This window comes from Drosophila sulfurigaster, chromosome 2R (assembly GCF_023558435.1).
Source record: "Drosophila sulfurigaster albostrigata strain 15112-1811.04 chromosome 2R, ASM2355843v2, whole genome shotgun sequence".
NCBI classification, from domain to species: Eukaryota; Metazoa; Arthropoda; class Insecta; order Diptera; family Drosophilidae; genus Drosophila; species Drosophila sulfurigaster.
Window position 1 is genome coordinate 32,141,306 of NC_084882.1, and position 17,214 is coordinate 32,158,519.

The following is a 17,214-nucleotide window of genomic DNA, read 5'->3' on the forward strand; positions in this document are numbered from 1 at the left end:
ACGTATTTTATTGGGCACTATCGCAATCGTCTCGAGCACTTTGCTGCATTGCTGTATTGCAACTGCTGCGTCTCTCATAACGTTACGTATACTTAATTTTTGCAACTCGTAAATAGCACTCACTTTTTGTTTCTTTTTTCTGTTTCTTTTGCTCTGTTTCGTGTAAATCCCCCTAATAAGACACACATACTCTTCTTCGCACTCAGTAGTTGTATTTTGTATGATAAGCAAACTGAAGCTTTTATGTTGATTATTTCGCAAGACTCATTGTAAACACTGTGAGAAGTCACAGAGAGAGAGTTGAGGAATTGGGGGCCAAAAGGACTGTGTCCTGGTTTAAGCAACATGCACACTTATCTTTCCATGCACACAAACACACATGAACACTCTTTGAGTGTGTCTGTGTGTGTTATCAAAAGCAGCGCTATGTCTGCAAATAAACTTGCTGCTATCTGAGTTTTGTGTCTGCCACATAGACGGAGAATTTAATTAACTTGAATAGACTGCGCGAAAATAGGCGTGGTTGGGGCACGACACAGCAAACTCATGTGTGCACACACACACACAGAAGCACATGTATACAAGATACTCATATATCTTGCAGATACACAGCATAATGATGTTGCAAGCATGTTGCTTTAAATCAAAAGTGCATAAAAATTAAATCAAAACTGATGACTGAGGACTAGCAAAAATGATATGAAATAAGCAAAGCAAATAAGTTCATTATTTCAACATAAAAATATGACTGAAAACTTACTAAATGCTAAATATACATAGAAATAAGAGTTATTTGAAGACTACTTATCAAAAGTTATCAAACAATTTCATATTAAGCAGAACAGACAAATCGATAGTACAAATTATGAATACATGATTTAATGGTTTTATACAATTTAAGCTAAATTAATTTATAGCTTAAATATTGTACAATGTGGATAAAAAGAATGAATCCGCAAAAAAAATTTAAAAGAATTAATTCACATCTTTTAAACTTGATTTTTGGTTTAAAAGTTCTTCCAAAAGATGTTGATTTTTCAATTTCAATTATGTTTTCTTTCAAATTAGAGATAGACTTTCTAACTTAAATTACAAACTATTATTTAATAAACACCAAATTTCTATCAATTGCTTTGATCAATAATTATTTTCTTTAATTCTAAGATTCGAGTTTATTTTCTTTAAAAACTCAACCGAAAATTTTACAATTTTAGCACAAGCAGCTTTGAAGACAAACACGACAAATCTTAAACTCATTCAAGCCATCGACAGTGTAATCAAGTGTTTTATTTATGCCAACTTTATATATTTTGCAACTATTCGCATTTGTTTTGCCATTATTTTGTGTGCCATGAATTTTGCTCAAAAGTATGCTAAACATTAGAACAGACGACGGCACACAGAGAAGAAATCGTCAGCTCAATTTCACGCATGACTAATTAACAACTAAAATATGCTAACTAATTTTTGTCTAACGCCCAAATGAATTGCCCCAAAAGCAGAAAGATACTTCTGTCAGAGAGAGAACGAGAGAGGAGAAGACGGAAGAGGGAACAAGGCAATAAAGCAGCATAAATAATAAGCAACTATTTGCGCTACATTATCCAAGTTTATGTAACAGCAAAGAAGGGGAGGAGAAGGAGAGGCAGAGAAGGGAGGGGGCGGGGCACAGTGGGCTGTTCAAGCAAATAATTTCAACTCAAGTTGATGGCACAAATTTCGCAGCTACCACAGCAAAAATACTTACAATTCTTAAATAAATTTTGTGCGACCCGCTTACATACACACACGCACACATATGAGTCTCACAAAGTGCGTGTGTATATGTGTGTGTGTGTGGCAAATGGCCTTCATGGCAGGCAGCAGCCACTACATAGAAACATTCTCGAAATGTTTGGCATAATTTTGCTATAAAATAAATTTTGCAAAATTGTTTTTCCCTAAGCTGGAGGCAGCTTAGTAAAGCGAAGACAGTGCCAGCCAACAACAACAACACAAAGTACAACAGCAACAACAAAAAAGAGCAACAACAACAACAAGTCGAAGAAGCAGCAGCAGCAGCCAAAGGACATCAAATAAAACAAGCAAATCAAAAATTATGACAGCACAGCAAGGGACAACGAACAGGAACTCAAACAGTCACAGTCTGAGCAGCGACAGGAGAGTCAAGGAGGGAAAAGAGAGAGGAAGACACAAGCTGTAAGAGATACTGAGAGTTAGCTTCGGCCAGGCCAAAGGCGAAACGCCAAACGTTCTCAGGGCTCAAGGCTTTGGGCGTGGCTAGCATGTGGCATGTCCTTGCCAAAGCAGTTAAGTCAATAAATTTGCTGATTTAATGTGCCAAAAGTTTCGATTGTTGTTGTTGCTGCTGCTGTTGTTGTCCTTGTTCGTTGTCTCCTGTACGCACTTTACTTAGTCGCTCGAAGAGTTACCGCTCCAAGCTGTTTGACTTGTACGATACTTGTTATTGTTATTTTCGGCCCTTTCCCCCCGCCGCCGTGGAACAACGAACAAATGCTAGATTAACACAATTGGTAAACAATAAAAGCGACAACTTACAGCCTGGCTTATTGAGCTTTAAGCGACGTGAGCGCAAAACAAAATTTAAAAAAATCTGCAAATTAAAGTTTCCAACAAAGATAAGGATATGGGCAAAAAAGTCTGCCCATTGTGCAACTAAGTACATTAGAATTCCATAAATATTATATGCAATTGGCTGGACCGGTTTTTTTCTGTGCAACGTAAAACTTTCTGTGTGCAAAAACAATTGCGAAAAATATTTGAATAAAAATATATATTCTCCATTGGCAATTGATTCAGGCGGAGAACAATTTGTGACTCAAATAGTGCGGAAAATGCTGTAAAAAAGTTTATTTAACAATTGCCTTGCTACCCAGTGATAAATGTGACAGCAAACAGGGTGGATTAGTTGAGTAGATGCTGTCAAAGTAGAGCTTATTCATAGGGTAACTTCAATTTTAGCAGTCTAGCAAAACGTTTTGCTTTTTGTTTATTTAAGTCGCACACCGCGTGATTTAATTATGCAGCACTCAAACAATAAACGTTTGGTATTTGTTTTAGTTTATGCTTTCATATTTTTTTAGCATTTCCATTTTTTTCCACTTGCTCTAAGCTGGTCTTTTGTCTTTCATCATCAATGGACATCTGTCGCTTTTAATATTTATGCAACAAGAGCGCACAAAAAAGTAGAGAGAAAAAAACAATTGACGCATATTTTATGCATGTGCATGGCGAAAAAAAATTGAGAAAAATAGAGACCTTGGAGCACATGGGTTATAATTATTTGTACGAATGAGTTGACACGCCAGTTTGGCCAGACGACATTGAAAGCGTCCCTTTTAGTGGGTGCCACTCGTACCTAATGACTTGAGGGGCGTTTTAGAGTCGCTTAACGTTTTTTGTGATGCATTTTTAAGGGCGTGTTTCCGACTAAATACTATGCCTAATTAACAAACACACACACACACACATGTGAGTGTGTGTAACACACCCATAAAAGTGGAAGAAAATTAATTAAATTGCAGAAAGCAAGAGCAAGAAGCAAGCAATGCCAATGGTCTTCTTTGTTTATTTAAGCAATCTGCTACGTGTTTCCATTAGGCTTCAATTCAAGCTTCATTATTGATAGTGTGTGTGTGTGTGTGTGTGTGTGGTTATATTTGTGTATAGAAAGCGGGGGAAGGGGGGCATTAGATAAGCTCTCTGGGCAACAAATACAATTTTCAAGTTGAATGCAATTTTAATTAATAACAAATCAAACAAACTTTGGCGCCCTTGCACAAAATCAACTTTAGTTGTAGTTCGACTCAAGCTCTAAGTGGCTCAAGGGTTCGTTGTATCTGCAAGATTGAGATACATACAAAGTTCTGATGTGCCAGCTAGCGTATAGAAATCCCAATGTTTGTGTGTGTGTGTGTCTCTCTCCTTTATGATTTCATTTACAAATGAATTTGTGTATAAGGGGAGAATATTCTGTTTACCTTCACAGACATGTGTGTGTGTATTAAACTCAATCATAATAACAGCAAATGTGCTGCTATATAGTACAACAAACGTGTCTTTGGCCAAATTGAATGAGCTTTTAAGTGTATTGAGATTGAAACACTGTGCACACGTTGCACAAAGTCCAAGACCAACCGAAAGCCATTTCAATTACCAAATTAATTCTATTGAATTATGTCTATGGCAAAACTTTAATAGCCAACAAATCATATTTTGTATTTAAAAGATGCGGATACTATTTAAATCAATCAGCTAAATTCAATTTGTATGCAATATTTTCTAATCTAATATTGCGAGTTATAAACCCAAATCAAATAAATTAAATCAATTTGTTTGCCAATTTGCATGTTGCTTATTATAAAATCCACTAAAGTAAGAACTTTGTGGCATTAATTTCTCATTTGAGTGTGGATTAAAATTGGGAAAGTGCAGTTAATTGCCAGTTTAATTTATGCAGAACTAAAATGTAAGAAAAGTACTCTTGAATTCTCTCAATTAACGAACAACAGCAATAAGAATGAAGACAACAACAATGGCGCGAACAACAATTATCATACAGTGGCGGGGCAAAGCAATCAATTGCAATCCGCAGGGCTTGTGTCCTGTGGAATGTCTAACATGACTCTCTCTGTGCCACCTGCCTCTTGCCACATGCCACATGCCACCACACCTCTGTGTGCTCGGGTTTGATTTTGGTCAGGTGTTTAGCCGGCGGTCACTTTATGAACGCAATCAGGCGAGCTTTTGTTGCCCCCGAACCACACGGAATTGCCATTTGCCATTGTTGTTCACATTGTTGTGGTCGTTGTTGTTGTTGGGATATTTTACGAGCTGCCTTTGATTGCAATATGTGTGTGTGTGTGTGTGTGTAATTAAAATTGTGTGCCTGCGGATCTAATAATAAATGAAGACTGATTTTTAAATTAATTTCAATTACATAAAACTGCGCATTTTTGATTTGGATGGCAAAATAGTTTTTGCATAAATTGCATGTTTTCATTTGCCTGCGCAATGAATAAGTCAATAATAATAACAATAATAAATAGAATGATATTGCTCGCTCCAATGTTTGTGTTGAATTAGCAACAATAATATTGTGTTAAGTCTGTGGCTAAAATTCGAAAAATTGTATTCTAATTGTGTAAGTGCATGCAGATGTGTGACATTATTATTAATTATTATTATTCTAGTGTCTAGTGCCTGTTTTTAGTATTTTAGTATTCGACCCAAGCAGAATCCCTGCAAGCAAAGCTAAAACCTTGTTTTCCGTTCTCAATACCTTTTCACCCCCCGCATCGAATATCGACATGTGTACTCGTAAAATATCCAAAATACAAAACCAAACCCTCAACCATAAAACCCCAACAACACAAATGCACTAGGCAATGCATCATCATCATCATCATCAGTCGTCGCACTCCTGCAGCGAGGAGGATGAAGCGATGGCCGTGTTGGAGGCAATGCAACCGGATGCGACCACAACTAATGATGAGGCCGAAGACACCGACGATGTGTATGACGATGAGGCAGCCGAGGCTGAGGATATGTTTGATCCTGATGTCCCTTTGATGTCCCCAACTGGCAGCAACAACAGTGCCAACAACAACAACAACTTCGGCAGCAGCAGCATCAGCAACAACAACTCTAATCGAAATGCAGCTGCATCCATTTCCGCATTGGCCAATATTAATCTAGATAATTGCAATGCGAATGTCTACGGTGGTCAACAACAACAGTGTGCCAACGACACCAGTCTCCATCAGCAGCATCAGCAGCAGCAACAGCAGCAACAACAACTTGTATTGCCAATTACCACAAGCAACCAAACGTTAAATTGTCCCACATTGAATGCAAATAGCCATAGCAGTAGCCAAACCAACTCCAATTCCAATAGCAACACCAATAGCAATTCCAATACCACTTGCAATACGAATGCGTATCCGAATGAACCAACAGCATCATCCCCAGTTGCCCCCACCACAGCAACAGCAACCACAACAGCAGCAGCAGCAGTAGCAGTAGCAACAGCAGCAACTGCAACGAACTCACAACGAACCAATTCCAATTCGCACTCGAATTTACAACAAAATCAAAACATTTCCTCCAGTTTAGAGATAATTCTATCGCCAATTATACAAAGTAGTCGCCGGTAAGTTTATTTTGTTGCATTTTCCCTTTTTTCATTTTCCTTTTTCCTGTTTGAACTTTGTTCTTTTTTTCCGTCTTTATTTTTTTTTATTTTGTTGTCTTTTGACTTTTGTAACTTTTGTTGTATTTGTTCCCCAAGCAGTTTGATATCTGTGTGTGTAGCTTCAGTTACATATTCAACTGCTCAACATTTTCATTTTGTTGTAGCCTTAAGTAGGTGCGTCTCCCTTTTTGTACCCCGCATGCAACCACAGCAGCAACCAACAGCTACAGAAAGAGTTCAAAGTAGTTTTTGTCATTCCCCAAGAACGAGTTCAATGTAGTTTTTGTCATTTCCCAAGCATAGAATGTAAATTGTGCCCCGCTTGAGTTAAGTTTTCATCAGTTTACTTCGATTGCAAATCACTTTACATTCAACTTCAATTTCTTAATCAAATTGCGCACACATCTTTAAGAGAACAAACAACAAACAGAGAGAGATCGAGATGGGGGGGGAAGAACATGGCATAAAAACATTATAAATTATGTATTAATGTGCCTGTTTAGGCCGGGCTCAGACGGAGGCACATCGGGGTGTGGCAGCAATGGCAGCTCCCCTGATGGCTGCCACAACGCAGCTCAGCTGGGGGGCGGCTCTTCCTCCTCCTCCTCCGCCTCCTCTTTCCATTGGCAGGCACAAGTCAAAGCACTTTGCCAGCTGCCAATTTTCAATTGCCTTTAAGCGAACTGCGGGCACACAATAACAGCAAAAGCAACGACAGCCAACGACTATGGGAAATGAGAAAATGGAAAAGACGCTTCCGCATCGCACATTCCACACTCACATTTGTTTTTCGCATTCGTTTTCGCATTCGCTTTCATTTCAATTTCACTTGGCGCTTGCTTTCATTTTGGATTTACATTTGATTTGACTGCCATTCCGCCAGCCGTTTGTTTCACTTTGTTTATTTACCAAGTCGAAGGCGTTCTTTTTTTTTGTGTTCTGTGCTTAGTTCACGCTTCGCATGGCAAAAGGCACACAAATATTTATGCGGCACGAAGAAGACAATGCTGCCAGAGAAATGCCACGAATAGCGAACGGAAAATTCGACAGGCCATTTACAAATGAATAGGTTAATGTGTCCACCGAGGGGCGCGGTATCTTGCGCCTGGTTTATGGGCCAAAGTTTTGGCCTGAGCACAAATTGACTTTAAACATGTCAATTTAAATTTGCTGCTAGCCAAATGAAGGGATGAAGTGCACCCTCGGATACATTTTAAGGGTGTCCAGTCTCTGTGTTTTCTCTCTCTGTGTTTGCGCCTCATTAGCGTGTCCCCAAAAGGTCTGTGTTAGAATGAGTATTACTCATACGCCGCATTGCACGCAGCCATTGAAGCAACAAAATGACAATTTCACAACAAATTAACTGCGCAGCCAGGCATCCAAAAACATACATTTCAGTCGTTACTATATGAAGATATGTGTGATATCACACACACACATACACATACGAGGAGCAGAAAAAAGAATTGCAATGAAAGCTAAGCAAATGACCTTCAAACTCGATAAGCGAAAACAAAACAAGCGAAAGTGCTAAAAATATACATAATTTTCACCAGAAACACACACACAAAGACACTTTTACACACACGTACACACACAGCTGAAAATATGATGGCCCTGGCAAAAGCACAAAAGCAAAAACATTAAAATTTACGACGATGGCAGGCGAGTGCCGTGCTGGGTGCCGGGCAAATGATACTTTTGCCTGCCTGGGTCGCATGGCTGGCATGTCCTTTGCCTATGCCAATGGGGAACTCCAGCCAAACATAAATACAAATTTCAACAGAAACAAAACACAAAATAAGCGATGAAAGCATAAAGGCTCAACGTACAACAATTTCATATCTCACAGATACTTTGCGGAGCCAAATAAACAAAAACAGAGAGCGAAAAGAAACACAAAAAAAAGTGAAACAACGCAAAAAATATCAGCAGTAACAAAAGAGGTTTTTACGGGCAAAATATGAACTAGTAAATACCCTACAAAACTGTATTATACGAATGGATTTTAATAGGATTTTGTTCATTAAAAGTGTTAAAGAATTTGATCAAAATTTAAGAGTATTTATGTTACAGTCTTTGTACTTACTAAGCTTAGTCTTTAGTCTATAAGTTATGTTTGTCTTTGCTTAAAAAATCTAGAGTATGAAACAAAGAACTTGCCTTCTTGTTTCGTTGCGCCCATCGATTTGCGACTTGTAGTTGTGTTGCCTGCCACAAAATATAAAAAAAAGGCAAACCCGTCGAAAACTTTACGCAATTTTTGTCGAACAACTGGGTACAGCAAAAAGACAAAAGCACACGCAAAAAAAATTTGCTGAAAGTGAGAGCGGTTTAATACGTAAATTTTAAGGCACTGAGCGAGAGATAAGCTTATGAATGTTTTTATAAAAAGTCGACAACCCTGGCCATAGAATTATGTGTTGGCAATTTTTGTGTGTTGTGCTTCCTTTCTTTTTGGGGTTTTCCTGATTAAATTAAGTAATTATTTCTGTTGTCCTCGTCGTTTATGGCGCCAACTGGCAACTGGGCAATAAATTGAATAGAATTTTAAGCCTGTCGCGGCGACGGCGACGTCGGCGACAATAACTTGCCATAAGTAATAAAACCAAACTAAGTACTTGAAAAATATTACTGCTGCACATACTAATATTATTTATATAAGTGCTTTAGCAAATTTAATTTAGTGGCCTTCTGGCCATAAACTACACAATATTTTAAGAGTTTTCTTTTTTTTATTGTTTGTTTTTATTATGTTTTTGCTTTATACATTATGCACAGCTGCATTACGCATACGCACTGTAGTAGTTAGCAGAAAATAAAACAAAAACTCAACTAACAAGCCCCACTACACAAATACACACATACACTACACTACACTACACTCGGCTGCAAGTTTACGCAGTTTGCGAAACTTGGATTAGCCTCATCATCATGCAATCGAAAACTTTCTCTAATATGCGTTTCCCTCTCTCTCTTTCTTCCCGTTTTTTACCCACATGCTGCTGCGGCGAACCTATATAACAGAGCGCAATTGTAAGCGAAATGAGCACAGAATTGTGAGAATTAGCTAAATTTAATTTGCAATAGCCAACGCCCGCCCACAACGAGCACGCCCACGCCCACACTCACGCCCACGCACATGGCCAGGACCTCGCAGCAGCAGTAGAAGCAGCTGGAAATGTTTGTGCCTCAGCGCCGCCACCAACAGCATTCTGTAAACTTTGGTTGCAGCAGCAACATCAACAGCAGCAGCAGCAGCAACAACAGGAGCAGCAGCGGCAACAACAACTCTACGAGCAGCAGCAAGCTTGGCTATAAGCAACAGCAACACCAACAACATGTGTAAGTGCAAAGTTAAATGAAACTACATGCGGGTTGCAGCGCTGAAAAGTATGCTACACTAAAAGTAAAGGCAGCAGCTGCAACGAGAACAACAGCAGCAACTATAGCAGCAACTACAGCAGCAGCAACCAACCAACATTAACAACAATAAACAACATTTAAAAGCCGTCGAGGCAAAAGTTGTACGAAAACTTTTGGGGCTCCGGCAACGTTGCGGGCTTTTGTCGTTGCAAATTAAATGTACATTCTGCCAACATGTAAATAGATAATGTCTTTACCCGAATCTTATGTATACTATATAAGTATGAGTGTGCGTGTGTGTTTGTGAAAGAATGCGTGTGTGTGTAAAGCAAACAAATCAAATTGTGCTAAAAACTAATTAGCTAAGCAAAACACTTTAAAATATGTAACAAAAGGCAAACTCAAAACTGCCGAATACGGAATGTGAAATGCGGAATAGCTTAAGAGATGCGAAGCAAATAATCAAAAAGCCAAAAAAGCAAATGTAACTCACAGATAAAAAAGCCAACGGCACGCAACAAGAATAAGAACAACAACAATAACAACAACATTGGCATAAAAGCAAAAATAAATTGTGCGTTAATGATAAGCGGCGCGCATTTCGGCGGCATAAAATTTATTAAAATATGCGAGAAGCGCCACAGACAGCAAGAAGTGAGATAGAGAGAGAGAGAGAGAGAGTGGGGCGCCTAAAAGCAGACAACAGCAAATATATTTATGCTTACGAGTGTATTTGTATGTGGAGGCTTAGGCAACACACACACAGACACACACATGCAAAGAAAGTAAGGAAGAGACACACAGACAGAGAAAGAGAGACAGAGATAGAGGGAGAGAGAAAAACACTCGCGCTTCCTGCACAAGGAAATCGTTAACGATAAATATAAAATTTTATTGTTATGCGTGTGTTGCTTTCACACACACATACATACATACGTGCCTATGTGTGTGTGTGTAAGGAAGTGTGTGTGTGTGTGTAGCCTGCAAGTAAATTAAATATGCTTTTTTATTAACTACTAAGAACCAATTTGATACGCATTCAAATAATACCATGAAAATTATGTAAAATTCAATTTTACTTCGGCGGAAAACGAAATTAAAGAGATCAGCAGCGAGAGAGGAAGCAAAGCAAAGCCAAATAAATTTATTTAGTAGCACATAAATGTAATTTTAATAAAATTATATTACATATTACAAATACGAATACGAGTATGAGAAAAACAAAACAAAAACAAACACGAGTACGAATATAAAATACGAATATGTATGCAATATGAGAACTAGCTATAATAAAACTAAACAACTTACTTACTTATGCCAACAACGTCCAGCAATTTCAATAATATTTATGTAAGCGCAAAACCGACAACAACAAACACACACACACACACATACAGATAACTACCCACAACAAATTTTTGACCATACTTTAAGCCCAATTTAGTTTAATCACTTGCAACTAATTTAAGCGCAAATATTTGTATATCTATGCTTCGGAGTGTGCGTGTATGTGAGTGTGTGTGTGTGTGAGGCTGCGTGTGTGTTGATTATGTAAATAGAAATCTGTTTTAGCCATTTCCTTTATACACAACCTAAAATAAATACTAATAATAATAACTATAATAATACTTAAACACTGCCACTAAGGAAAATAATTAAAATTCAACTTTTTATGTGGTTATTAGAGCTACTTATTAATTAATAAACGATGATAAACGATATGAATTCTGATTGATAAAAAAGCGTGTGTAATAAAATACTGTACTCTTTGTAAGTTGAATGAATTTTTTAGTGCATAAACTACGGGAAAACGAAATAAAATCAAGTATCAGCAAATAATTGAATATTATAAATATGTATGTATCTGTGTCTAACAAGATTTTACAATGAGTGTGTCACTTTTATATATCTAATATATACGATATACAATAAACAAAATAACTGCAAATAAAAGCATTTTATACAACAAAAACAAAAACCAACGATTTACCCTTGTTATTATTATTATCATATTTCGCCTTCTTCTTCTTTGGGTTTTTGGGGGGACAGCGATGACCCCTTGGGGGGTCACTTGACTAAAAACTGTAAAGAGGAACAATAAGGAACGATAAGCAAAAACTGGACAAGCGACAAAACGAGGGAAACAAAGACAAAAGAAGCGTCAGCAAAAGAGATAGCAAAAGTTTCCATCGTGAAGATGTTAAGCAAGACAGAAATCATCCCTTTGAGCCATAACTAACCAGCTGATAACAATATAACTGCCGCAACAAAGGATGTTGCAACATAGTTGAAGCTGCAACCACAAGATTAGAGTGTCTCTTGTACAATTAAATGGCGTGTCACTTTATTGCAACTTATAATCAGCACACACTTATAACAACACAATAGCAAATACTTCTTCTTCATTGCCATCTCAAGTTAATCGGATTGCATTATTTCTCTGCTGCGCCGCAATTTGTGAGCCAAGTAGCTAGAAGATACGCTGGCCAATAACTACAAATAAAATTATTAATAAAATCTGCTAAAACTCTTTATGAAATTATAAAACTTACAATGAGCGCAGCGACCACAAGACCTCCAATCTTGATGGAGTCTGTCTTGGAATCCCAAAGATTGATTATTGTATATTGACAACCTTCTTTATATGCTGCATCTTCTTTGCAAACTGCATTCTCGTAGCCACAACAAGCCGACGGAAGTGGATCAGGTCTATAATCCGTGTAGTTCTCAAAGCCACAGCAGTGGAGCTGAAGAAAAGTAAATTAAGATGGAAAGATTTTGACAACTTTTTCCATGCTTACATGTTGCTCCATCTTGTCCATTATCATTTTGGATGCATTGTCAGTTGTGTGTTTGTCAAACACATCTTTCAGAATTATAGACAAATTATCACGTATTCCATTTAGATTTGTCCACACATAAATGGCCACGAACAATTGCATTACGAAAAATAGCATCATGATGATTGAATACTAATAAAACCAAAACATTAATTAATCCATAATAAGATTGAAGAGTTCTTATCGTTGATCCTTACAACGCTGAGTTGGCTTGGATTTCCACGCAAAGCTCCAAAGCAGCCCAATAATGATAGCAACAGGACAAAAATGCTCATCACTATCGTGGTAATAAGTACTACACCTACAGGTGTATATTTTTTGATATCAACAAATTCATTCATGTCCTTGACATCGGGGAAAGCAACGACCAAGAGCACAGAACAACATATCTGGAAAATAAAAAAATCGTAATAGTATAATACAAGTAGTGAATGAGATTTACAGATTTGAACATTATTAATAAATATAATGTCAAGCTATATAATTGAGAAATTACTTGAATTAAATTACTTATATGACAAATTGGGATTCTTTAATTCAGGCTAAAGTTATAGGAAACTGAAACATTCAGTAAACAAAATTCTGTAAAGTATTTAAATTCAAAATAGTTTAACATAACATAAGAACTTTATTATTAAAATAGTAACCTCAATAATGCCGACTAATGAAAAAGATCAAGTTTGATCCAAACTTTTGCAATGCCCCCACAAATTGATTAAAAATCCAATAAAAATAAGTGTAATTTTGAAGCTAGTCTCGTATTTTAATGCAGACAATAATAACTATACATCATTTTCATAATTACTACAAATTGGGCGCTTATATAAAAATTGTAGAAGTTGAGTTGCTTTAGCTGACAATCTGGTATATTTGTATATTTTTACTTGTTTTAATAATACTTTATTGTAATATAAGAAATAATATTTGCAATAGTATATGTTTAAAGAGCAGAAAACAAAGTAAAAATAAATGTGGTTTTTTTAAACTTAAACAGAATAATTTAGTAATACAAAGGCAATGAAATGAACACAGTATATGGAGAGTACACATGATTCACATTATAATAAACCACACGAACCATAAAATCAATTAATTATGACTCCAATATGACATACTATGAATATAGATGTCGTATGTTTTATAAAGTACCAGAAATAACGCTTCCTACTCGATTTTTTCAAATTCGAAAAAATGTTGTCTCTATTTTATATAGTTTCAGAGATCTAAGTGTTCGTAAAGTTATTTTTCTGTTGATACTCATCAAGGTAAAAAAAACCTTCCTCCTCTATGGGAAGCTGGTTTAAAAATAGAATGAGTCACAAAGAACAATTCACTTCATACTCAAATTTTAGTCACAAATAAATGGTTTATATATTTCATAAATATTTCACAACCACATATTACAAGTATTTCAATGAGTCACTTGTATTTTACTCTCATATTTAAATTCAACATTTAAGTAAATATTTATCCATTTTTACACATATCGCACAATTTTAACACATAGTAAATAAAATACATATTTAAAGAATTTACCATGCATAATAATAAGAATAAAAGGAGTAAAAACTTGATAATTTCAGAGCGACAACCCATAGTTGTTTTTCTATTTTTTTTTTTATTATTAGAGCACATTTGATAAGTTAATCCGCACAGTTAAACGATCGGTTCTTGACTGCTCTCAGCTACTGAATTCAGCAGCTAGCTAAGTTTGCACCCACATAATATAACTTCGCATAATGTGTAATCATTGATGATTGATTATTTGCAAAATGCGGTCATATAAATAATATTTCATTTAAAAAAAGAGCCCGCACAATGTGACCAAGTTTTAAAATCAGAGTTTGTGTTGCTTTAATGTTGAAGCACGTTTTGTTTTTTATTTCAAATTGAACTGGTTCAAAAGTACAATTTGACAGGTAAACGTAAAGCGTTGCAAAGTAATCGAAAAAATAAAATAGCCTCGTTGAAATTTTCCAAATAAAATAGAATTGAATGAACACTTATGTCTTCAACGGTTAATAAGTTATTTTTATCCCATAAATTAGGCCCATAACATTTCACTTTTATAGAAAATAGAGCACAAAAAACCAACTACAAATCCCAAGCAATAAACCTCTCAGATTACAAGAAATCAAGAAATGGCGGCCAAGGCCTCCGGCTCGAGTAACAAGGTTACCACGGTTGTGGCCACAATCGGCTTTGGTCCGGACACGATGACAGAGATCAGTTATGTGGACACCAAGGTGATTGGCAATGGGAGCTTCGGTGTTGTCTTCCAGGCCAAATTGTTGCCCAACAACGAACTGATTGCCATCAAAAAAGTGCTGCAAGATCGTCGCTTCAAGAATCGGGAACTTCAGATAATGCGCAAGCTGAAACATCAGAATATCATCACGCTTCGGTATTTCTTCTATTCGAGCGGAGAGAAGCGCGAAGAAGTATTCCTCAATCTGGTCATGGATTATATGCCTGAAACGCTGTACAAAGTGGAGCGACAATATGCGAGAGCCAAGCAAACGCTACCAGTTAACTATATCAGACTTTATATGTATCAGATGTTTCGCAGTCTGGCATTTATGCACAGCTACGGGTTTTGTCATCGCGACATTAAACCACAGAATATGCTGTTGGATTCGGAGACGGGGATCTTCAAGTTGTGTGACTTTGGCAGTGCCAAGCAATTGGTGCTGGGCGAAACAAATGTTTCGTACATCTGCTCGCGATACTATCGATCGCCGGAGTTGATCTTTGGCGCCACACAATACACCACCAAGATTGACATGTGGAGCGCCGGTTGTGTGTTGGCCGAGCTGCTGTTGGGTCAACTCATCTTTCCCGGCGACTCGGGCGTGGATCAAATTGTCGAGATAGTCAAGGTGATGGGCACTCCGACATCCGAGCAACTGCACAACATGAATCCAAACTACAAGCAATTGCAGTTGCCACAATTGAAGCCGCATCCGTGGAGCAAAGTCTTCCGCATTAAAACACCTCCCGAAGCCATCGATCTGGTGTCCAAGCTGCTCATCTACTCCCCCAATGAACGCATCTCCCCCTTGCAAGCTTGTGCTCACTCCTTCTTCGATGAGCTGCGCAATGAACCGAATCAACAGCTGCCCAGTGGACGCACAATGCCGCCGCTCTTCAATTTCTCCGACTACGAGAGAACCATCGAACCCAAGCTGATGTCCGTGCTAATGCCCAGCTCTACTAGTGAGAATGCGCTGCCCACGAGTGCATCAGGGCATCGTAATGCTGCTGGCGAGGACAGCAACACGAGCAGCGTGAGCACGGCCAGACCTCAGCTCAAGCAGCCGACGCAACTACGAAAGGAACTGGAAAGTGGACGTGGACAAAAGTCGCCAGTGGTGGCTTTTAATTGCAGCACACGACGTGAGATGGGCAACGGTGATCATGTGGAAGCGGTGTGCTTCGATTGCAATGCTTCCACACCCGAGACCGATGACGATGATGATGACAACACCGAAGAAGCTGTGGATGATGAACGTCAGTTGGTGATGCACAACAACAACAATAGTGCAGACAGTCCGCTGTCCAGCGATGAACACGATGATCGACGAGGAGTTGACGTTGATGACGACGACGACGACGACGCTCTCGACGATGATGATGATGATGATGTAGATGTCGATGACAACGACGATGATGACGACGAGAGCGATGCTGATGACAACGACGACGATGACGACGACGACGTTGTTGAGGCTAATGAAGTGCGCTAAGTATTGTTGTTATTATTGTTGGCTTAACACATTTTTCAGCCACAAAACGCGCAACAATTAATGAAAGCAATAAAAATTTAAGGTACATACAATATATATTGAAATCTAGGCTCGTAAATCCTTGCACCCAGATGTAGTAGAAGGGGGACAAGCAGAGCTAAAGAGAGAAAACAAAAATAAATGAACTGAACGCACATTTGGTCACATAATTTATAAGGCGAAATGTCGCCACATTAAACAAAAGAGCCGCCAGACACTCGAAATGGACATGAAAACGCCCAAAAGTATGCTTAATTATTGAAATGCCGCCACATTTAGCCTCGCTGTGCTGCAAAGGGTGGCGCCACGCCACGCCATGCCACGCCGCGTCGATGTCCGGTTTCCTTCTGGCCTCTAAAAATAAATTTTCGCGTTTTATAGCAACAAAACCAACAACGACGACGACAGGAAGAAGCCGAATTAGAGCAGCTACAAAATAACACGCACACATGTCCTGCTGTCGGCATCAGCTCACATTTCCTGCCACATCTAACATTTGCAGTCCTCCCTCTGCCTCTGTGTGTGTGTGTGTGTTAATGTGGTAAAATGAATTTTCAGTTTCATTAGTTAAATTGAATAATGGAAAACTTTGCTCGCCACATTTGCCAGGCTAGTTGCCCTTGTCGTTGTCGTTGTCGTTGCTGTTGTTGTTGTTGATTGCCTTGCCTTGGTCTGCCAACGAAAGTTACACTTCCTCTACACACACACACACACACACACAGAGTCACTCGCACACACGCACAACATAACAACAACAAGGATCAGCAGCAAAGGCAATAAAGCAAATTTATGCAAACGATAAATTTCGTGAGAGAAAATGTTTGTTTTGTTTTCACCAGCTCGCCTTCGCTTGTGCCCTTGTTGTTGCTCTTGTTGTTGTTGTTGTTGTTGTTGTTGCTCCTTGTTGTTGTTGTTATTGCCCACTGTAAGTGTGGCAGTGTTGTAAAAAGGCGCTAAGCAACACTTCTAAAGTGCTGCGTGCATACGAAATATAACTTAAAACTCAACT

The 17,214-nt window shown here is 38.1% G+C and overlaps 3 protein-coding genes across 3 annotated transcripts in view; 2 read left to right on the plus strand and 1 right to left on the minus strand.

Moving 5' to 3' along the window:
- Nucleotides 1–10,860, plus strand: part of LOC133835765 (hornerin) — a 65,486-nt gene extending 54,626 nt beyond the window's left edge. Inside the window, 2 exon segments of the mRNA XM_062265824.1 lie at nucleotides 5,406–6,172; nucleotides 9,242–10,860. Coding sequence (XP_062121808.1) covers nucleotides 5,406–6,172; nucleotides 9,242–9,254 — 780 coding nt within the window. The 3' untranslated portion in view covers nucleotides 9,255–10,860.
- Nucleotides 10,861–11,886: 1,026 nt separating this feature from the next.
- On the minus strand, nucleotides 11,887–14,031 carry LOC133835764 (CD63 antigen-like). The gene is made up of 5 exons (XM_062265823.1): nucleotides 13,957–14,031; nucleotides 12,618–12,809; nucleotides 12,382–12,552; nucleotides 12,133–12,327; nucleotides 11,887–12,073 (listed from the first exon to the last, which is right to left on the minus strand). The coding sequence occupies exons 1-5, from the start codon at nucleotides 14,014–14,016 to the stop codon at nucleotides 11,999–12,001; spliced, it is 693 nt and encodes a 230-aa protein (XP_062121807.1). The 5' UTR covers nucleotides 14,017–14,031; the 3' UTR covers nucleotides 11,887–11,998.
- A 305-nt stretch (nucleotides 14,032–14,336) lies between these two features.
- Nucleotides 14,337–16,262, plus strand: LOC133835763 (glycogen synthase kinase-3). The gene has a single exon (XM_062265822.1). The coding sequence runs from the start codon at nucleotides 14,562–14,564 to the stop codon at nucleotides 16,164–16,166; it is 1,605 nt and encodes a 534-aa protein (XP_062121806.1). The 5' UTR covers nucleotides 14,337–14,561; the 3' UTR covers nucleotides 16,167–16,262.
- The last annotated feature ends 952 nt before the right edge of the window (nucleotides 16,263–17,214 follow it).

What these genes read in the sequence shown, in the direction of transcription:
- LOC133835763 (XM_062265822.1), top strand. Translation starts at nt 14,562, where the DNA reads ATGGCGGCCAAGGCCTCCGGCTCGAGTAACAAGGTTACCACGGTTGTG.
- LOC133835764 (XM_062265823.1), bottom strand. Translation starts at nt 14,016, where the DNA reads ATGGGTTGTCGCTCTGAAATTATCAAGTTTTTACTCCTTTTATTCTTA. An exon ending in ATCCAAGCCAACTCAGCGTT is followed by an intron (nt 12,553 to 12,617) that starts GTAAGGATCAAC and finishes TGGTTTTATTAG; the next exon opens with TATTCAATCATCATGATGCT. An exon ending in TGGACAAGATGGAGCAACAT is followed by an intron (nt 12,328 to 12,381) that starts GTAAGCATGGAA and finishes ACTTTTCTTCAG; the next exon opens with CTCCACTGCTGTGGCTTTGA.